This window comes from Rhopalosiphum maidis, chromosome 4 (assembly GCF_003676215.2).
Source record: "Rhopalosiphum maidis isolate BTI-1 chromosome 4, ASM367621v3, whole genome shotgun sequence".
NCBI lineage: Eukaryota > Metazoa > Arthropoda > Insecta > Hemiptera > Aphididae > Rhopalosiphum > Rhopalosiphum maidis.
In genome coordinates, this window is record NC_040880.1 from 55,203,823 (window position 1) to 55,212,132 (window position 8,310).

General features: G+C 25.4%; 1 protein-coding gene across 1 annotated transcript; it reads right to left on the reverse strand.

The window, feature by feature from the left end:
• Positions 1–4,075: 4,075 nt before the first annotated feature.
• On the reverse strand, positions 4,076–8,310 carry LOC113557257 (renin receptor). Its single transcript, XM_026962673.2, has 8 exons — positions 8,078–8,310; positions 7,796–7,932; positions 7,122–7,361; positions 6,931–7,062; positions 6,553–6,732; positions 6,358–6,432; positions 6,166–6,268; positions 4,076–4,669 (listed from the first exon to the last, which is right to left on the reverse strand). Exons 1-8 carry the CDS (start codon positions 8,127–8,129, stop codon positions 4,590–4,592), a joined length of 999 nt encoding a protein of 332 aa, XP_026818474.1. The 5' UTR covers positions 8,130–8,310; the 3' UTR covers positions 4,076–4,589.

The window sequence follows — 8,310 nt, forward strand, 5'->3', positions numbered from 1 at the left end:
TTACCTGTTCATAATTAATATATTATAATTATATTATAATAAACATAATAATATTGCGTATACAGGCGTACCTGTAAACGATAATATTTTCACATTTTACACACGCGATGCGCAGATCACGGCGTAATAATAATATTATACTATTCCCTGCGCAGGGCAGACGTTTACATAGTGAATAGACGACGCGAAACGTCTGTTTAAATTATTTTATTTATTCTTAAGCACATCTACTGTAGTAAGCAGTATGACGAATGACGTACGAGCAATGCTCGAATTAGATGATATATAACCGTATTAATATTATATAATTGTATATTATAAAAGTATTGTTTCCAATGTTTTTTTTTACGAACGAGGCGGCGGCGGCTCCGCGAAACGACAACGTGCCCGCAGTTCGACTATAAAATAATAATAAACGATTTTAATAATTATAATCGCGAACTGCATAATATTATACCGATATAACACGATATTATTATCAATGCGAGAGTATTAAACATCATCACCATGTACACGATAACCTATTCGTACCTACAGCCAACGCGAGTCGCCGAAATAACATATTATTTTATTCTTAACACGACAATAATATTATAATATATAACGTATTATAATATTATACATATTATTATCATCATATTATGTAATGTATATTATTTTTTTTCTTGTCTTTGTAAATATTATATTTATGTATAACATTAGTCTTAAAGATATTATATTTATATATATATATTATTTTATGGCGTTTAAAACAATATATTATGTATACAACAATACCAGCTTTTAGTTATTATGATTATTATCATTATTATTACCGTGATAATAATTTATAATACATTATATAATACGCGAGTATAATATATTTATGTATCAATATAATATAATATTGTGTTTTAAGAGAACTATAAGTCTAAACCATTATAATAATAATAATATAAATTATATTTATAAATGTATAGTGTTTGTAAACACGTGTAATGCATTCTGCAGTTGTGTGGACCTAAATGTCATGCAAAGAACATAGAAAAATAAACGTAATCAAATTAGTCGTGAATATCATGTAAATATGTATGTCATATAATAATAACACATGTGTATGATATATATATATATATATCGCGACTATAACAATAATATTATATAATTATCTATTATTATAACATTTATGCTATACTTTTATAAATAAATATATATATTTTTTTCAAATCAATTTGTTATTATACACACTCAAATACAAAACAACCCATCAAATCATTAAGTTGAAACGGCTACACACGTTTAAACAATTTTTCTATACAAAATATGTTTTTCTAGCTTTCTTAGTTAGATGATTATTTTATGATATAAATTTTGAATCAGACACAAATAGCCACATTTTATTTAGAAATAGAGTTATGAATATAAGAGAGTACGTATAAATATTCAGCATTAACAATATAAACTATAGACCTATAAACTATTATTTGTTTTGAAATACCCTTTACTAATTATAAATATACATACGGTATAAGCAAGAAAATGGGTAAAGGCCAATAAGGGCGCCAGCAAAAAATAACAAGCAAGTCTACGGGCCAAATACATTTCAAGGAGCAAGAAAATGTTGATTAATTATAAAATTATGTTGTAATAAAAACAGAGACTGCGTTCTATACTATTATTTAATCCAAAAATACTTTATAGTTTTTAAAAACCCGGAAAATCTCTCTGCTGTTTAATAGGTAAGTATTAACTGATTAAGTGTACAAGTATCGAGTGTACCTCGTAATTGTATATTGAAGTGGATGTATTACTACATTGTAATTCAATGATAAATAATTGTTTAGGTTAGCCGGAGATTAGCCACTAATTTAAGGATATTTTATAATGTATTTATATTACTTTTATATTTACGACGGTATAGAAATTATAGCATATTATAATATTACCTATAGGTTGAGCTAATTTTTGACAAAAACTATTCGCCATCGATGTACAATAGTATTTCATATAATAATTCGTGGTATAATTAATATTTCTCTATCGACCAAATCTATTAAAATACCAAGTATAATATTATATCAAATACTATAGTTTTGGATTCTAAGCGAAATTGAAAATGTATCGATTTTACAACGATGATGTTTTTTTTATACTCATTTATATTTAGTTCTGAACCAGGAAATACTTTTTCTAGTAAAAAAACGCTTCCATCGTCAATTTAAGCTAGGTTTCTGGTAGGCAGAAGCAAATTAAAACTAACTTATCGAATTTCAGCTGTTAATCGGTGAGATCGTCATACACTAAGTCGAACGTTCGGTCCGCCAACATTTGTGCTGTTTGTCTGTATTAAACTAATCGCTATACAAGATCGTCTCTTCGTGGTCCAGTCACTATAGTTCCTTCTCTGCATCCAGGGTTAAAAAGTGTTTTAAACAAGTGATTTTATTTAAAACATTTTATACATAAAAACGTTTTGATCGACCTTTTACAAAAAATAATTAATATGTGAAATTAATTTTTACTAACAAATAAAATATTACCAATTTGTTTTATTGACGATAACGGGTACGATATTTAATGTATAAAATAAATATATTATATTTGTTCTATATCAAATTTTTCAAATAATAAAGATAGATATTTATCAAAATAATTGTTTAAAAAGTAAAAAGTAAATTAAAGTTATTAAACCAGTATCATAATATGGCCGACATATGCTGCTCAATTGTAAAATTATTAGATTCGTTGTCTATTTTCCTGGTATCTAATGACTTATAAGTTAAGATAATATCAATAACACTACATAATATTATGGTTTACAACAGATAATAATGTGTTGATAAAATAATGACATATAGTTACTAATCATAATATTATTTCAAAAATATTATAATTAGCACACGGCGTTATGTATAGGCTATTTAGGTACACCACTGTCTTGAATTAAAGTATGTTATATTTTTAACTTATTTTCATATTAATTATATTAAAACATTGCACACATTAGACGTGTCATTAGATTTCTTTTATTTCAATTTCGTGGGTACGTTTTCCCGATATATGTTCTTTTCTTTTAGTTAAAATACGCCAATAAATAAATTTTATGGCTTAAAATAAAGTTGAATTTTAAATTTGCACATATTAAATTAATTTTTTGTTGCGATTTATTTCCGACAAATAGGTAAATGAAATTCAACAACCTGAGAATGCCATTTATTTCCTAATTAATATTATTATACAGTTCTATATTAATGAAGATGGTAAACTTCACACACATTTTGTCCGTATTTTTGGTAAAAAAATTCTTTTGATTAGGTTACCATAGGTGAATATGTAGGTACTAGACATGTTAAATTATTAATATCAATAAAAATTCTATGTTAAAAATAATAAACAGTTTTATATTTATAAGTATAAGCACTAAAATAAACAATTAAAAAAAGTCGACTTCAAAGGATGGAAAAACTTATCATTTCAACATTTCAGTTGTATATTTTACCATAATAAATTCATATTAATGAACAATAAGTAGCTAATGGATTTTATTCCATGTGTTGAGTACATTCTTCTGTAGTTAATAAATATAGAAGTCAATATTTTATTTCATGTTTTATCTCTAAATTTATTTTTTTGTTCCAAGATAAGTGGATATTATCATGTACACTTGATTTGATAGTTTTAACAAGAATAACCATTTATCAATATAGTAAAGTGATTGCATTAATCTGCTATCTACTGAACAATAATATATTTTATGTTTGGCTTTGGCAATGGTTAAAAGAGTAAGGACCACTTGGCAGTCGTTTTACTAAAATATGTTCTATGCAACTTTTTACAGTTAAATCTGTTAATTTTCTTTTATTTTTAGCAACTTTTTAAAGTAAGTTCCATGTTATCAAAAAAGGTTTCTTTATGCATATAATTATTGAATGAAAAAATCAATATAAATGCAAAATACTGTGCTTTCTGTGAAAAACTAGTATCAATAAAACCAATGTTTTCAAGTAGATAACTCAAATTCTAATAAAAATAATGAACATACTTGAATGTTAACTTTTTTTCATATTCTAATAAATATTAGAACATACATATTTTTAGTAAGTATTAAGTATTTCCTATATTTTTTTTAATATTATAAATAACAATTTAAAAGGTATTTACCTAAAAAAGGTTATGTACAATAGAATCACCTATTTTCCTAATGTAAAATTCATATATAAGTTATAATTTGTTATAATTAACAAACAATAATCATAAATGACTTATAACAGTAGTACTTATTACTTTTACTTACTTATCAAAGGTAATTAGTAATTACTAATTAAATAACATAAGAAATTTAAAACAAATTGATAACTTTTTAATTTACACAAATAAAATAAAGAAATACTAAAATACTAAACATCTTTGTTTCAAAACAATAAGCTAAATTAAATAAAACAAAAACTTAGTACAATAATCATATTTGTGTTGAATGTGAACACTTATATACAAATTGGAATGGATTCTAGGCCAAATTTAAGTTTTGTTGATGTTTTTTTTTTTAAATCACTTCATAATTATTATTTCCATAGTCTGATTTGTTCAACTATAAATCATTTTATGAACACTTAGTTTTCTTTCTTCATTCTATTGCTGGTCATACGGTAGATGATTGAATCACGACCAGGATCCATTTGGGCAATACTCACTAAAAAATGCAGAATTAGATGATTAAATTATTTAAATTTAAAAAAATATTGATATAATAAGTAATAATATATTTAAGAATTTATCATATTATAGATATTTCATTTATTTATTGACAATTTTTTTTTCAGTCTTTCGACCTAATGAACAATAAAAGTATAATTTAAGTTGATGTTGGTTTTTCATCTTTATTGATAAACCATAATTTGTAATATTATCAACCCACCAGGGTTGACAACCTAACCTAACTTTGTATAATAGTTATAAAATACTATACAATTCATACAACTAATTAGCAGAATAGTGACTAGTAACTAGTATGATATAAAAAAGAATATTTTTAATTTACGTTAATAATACTAATGTAGTAATATTAATTATTATTATGAATGCAAATAAATAAATAAAATGACAAGTATAAATTTAAAAAAAAATTAGTTATAACTTATAATTAGTGTAGTAACTATTTATAAATTTTAGCTATTCCAAAATGTATGTACAAATGTTTAATATATTTGGAAATAAATTATGTCCGATATTAAATTCAATATAAAAAATCACAACATATTATATAAACATTGAACAATCTGTTTTATAGGATTTTTTTGAGTAATATTGTACTTAATTATTGTATATATAAATAATTATTTGACTGTAACTTGTAATTTGTTTACATAATTGCTACTTGTAGCCAGATACTCTAAATAAATATATTTGATAAAAGTTACGTTATGTACTTTAACTACTAAACTCTAAGAAATCTGACATTTTTAAAGCAATAATGGTACAATAATGTTAAAATTAATTAATATTATAGACTATAGTTTATGTTTGGCTGCAAAATAGATTATTTTGTATCCAATAATTTAAAAATAGTAGGTAATAAAGATTATAGCATTCTTAAGTTATGTATTTGTTTGGGTTTGTAAGGTATACATAATTGTAGCACTCTCTAAAATTTAGGTTTAGTTGTACCTAACACCTAAGTACATAACATAATATAATAATAGTAAAAACTAAATAAATATATTTATCATTTATTTTTATAGATTATTCTTAAGTGGATAGATTGATCCTAATGACATTAAACTAATGAACTACACTTTGAATGTATTTTTAATTAAATTAGGCATGTTGTGAGTAAAATCTATTAGAAATATAGTGGAAAAATAAATAAATCATTATTTCTTATGAAATTTAGAAATTGACAACAAATATTATATATTAAATAATAACAGATTTGTATAGGAAATGTAAGTTGTTACAATTATTTTACAGTTCTTATAGTATTAACATTACAGAAGCTTAAATTTTGAAAACTCAGTAAAATATTTCTTTTAATAATAAATTATAGAATAATATATGTTTTTAAGTTACTGTTTATTATTTTGATAAAATAACGTTAATTAAATATAATTTTAGTTTTAGTGTTAGTATTCAAATTTTAAGATATATATTTTTCATTTATATTAAAATGAAACCAAGAATAATACTCACATGCTATGGCTAAAAGGGAAAAGACAAATATTACAACGAACCACAGTATAAGATTAAATATGACTGGAAAATCATTAGATATTGGTTCAGCAACATTGAGATTCTAAAAAAAAAAATAGTCATAAATAATAAATATTATACATTCTCATAATACTAATACCAAATTTAGTTGTTTTTAAAACAATTTTTTACCTTTTCTACGCTACTAAGTTCACGTTTGTTTCTACGCGATTCTTTTGCATTGTTGGTAATAGCAATAATTAACACCTAAATAACATTTCATAAAAATATATAATAACTATATCTATCTAAAAAGGTTTGAACAATATATTACAAAGAGGTAAAATTTGGTAAAAAAATATGTAATGATATCAATTGAATAAATACCTCATTATTGTAAATTTCGTTGTATGATTGTACCAATGTAAATATAGCTTCATTTAAAACCTTTTCACCTTCAATAGTTTCTTCGGAATTTGGTTCATTGACAGCAGTCAAAGCTTTAATGCCTTGCAATTGAAACCAATGAAAATCTGGTACGTTATTTTTTAACATACTCTCTTTGACCTGCAATGATTATTACTTATAAGACACAAATATTTAATGACAATTTAATACCTAGTTGAATAGACAGTTACTAAACAAGTTATACATAATCAATAGTAAGATAAGAATCTTTTTAAAATAATTTAATGGACCATTAAATTATCACTTTTGATTTGACTAACTAAAAAAATTTGTATAAATATCACAAATCGTACTTACACCTTGTCCCAATTGATGTAAGTTGTAAATTTCATTAAAAAATACAGCATACTTCTCATCATATGAATCAATGTGTTGAGGTTTAATACTAGGATTAAGCTTGAAATTTGGATGGAATACTTGATTCTTAAGCTAAAAATGATTGTTATACAATAAACAATAGTAATAATTACAAATTAAGTATATCTTACAAATTCTTCATTGGTTAAGGAACCATGCATAATACTATATTCCTTATTGTCAAGCCTCTCCTTCATTCTATGTTCAACAGTAGCATACACTTCATCTAAGGGTTCATCCAAAATCATGTCATGATGGTCAACTTTATTTATGTCAAATCCGGGATTTTTTAATCCGGGTATTTCAAGGACAACTACAGCTTCAGGTAATGCAAACGGATTTTCTACCATTAAATTACTCCAAGTTTTTTCCTAAAAAAATACATTTTAAAATAAGTCATGATTAATATCAGGTATACATTATATACACTTTCTTATAGTAATAATAAATTATTATATTTGAATTGTTTAAAGGTGTGCTTTTTTTATTATAAGTTATGATAAAAACAAATGTATAAATGTACTTCAAAATTAACCCATAGTAACTACTTTAGTAAGTATTTTACAAGTTATACTAATTATTTTAGTTTACTTTATATGTGACAAAGCATTTTAATTTATAAGTAAATTATATTAAAAAACAATGTTCTTAACAAGTAAGTAATCGACTGCATATTATAATTGTTACTCAATCACCAACTGAGTGGTTTTGACAAAATACAAATTGATTAGAAAATATGGCAAGTAGATATAATCTCGGTAGAACGAGTGTTGTTAATTTGTAGTGTGTAAAAACGTGCACTTACTCCATGAGGAACGGTGAAGCCCAATGTCGACGATACAACGTCGGCCAACTCTGTGGCACGCAATGGCACGGACGACTGGCCGATCTTGATGTTTGATGGACTGTTGAGGACATATAATTGGTGGCTTTGGGCATTTGCTGGAAAATCATGAACACAGTTATAAGTACAACGAGGCTTTAAAACGGATGACTTGGTCACTGGGGATGAGAAACAACCGACAAAAGTTTTGGTAAAGAAGGACACCTGACGGGGCGTGTCCGGCGAAAGGAAAATCGTACTCACCGGACGCCAAAACGGCGGTGGCCAGAGCCACCATGGTGATCAGACAGCTCATGTTCGGTTTGTGCCGGATCGCCGTCGGAGTGAAAGACGAAAATCGGAGACTAATTTGGGCAGAGTTGGGCGTTAGTGAGAACAAAAATACGAAATAATAAAAAGATAACGTTCGCGATTCACCTACTTACTACTCGGGCAGTGGCACAAGACAAATAATCGAGTGGTATCAACTTGTGTTT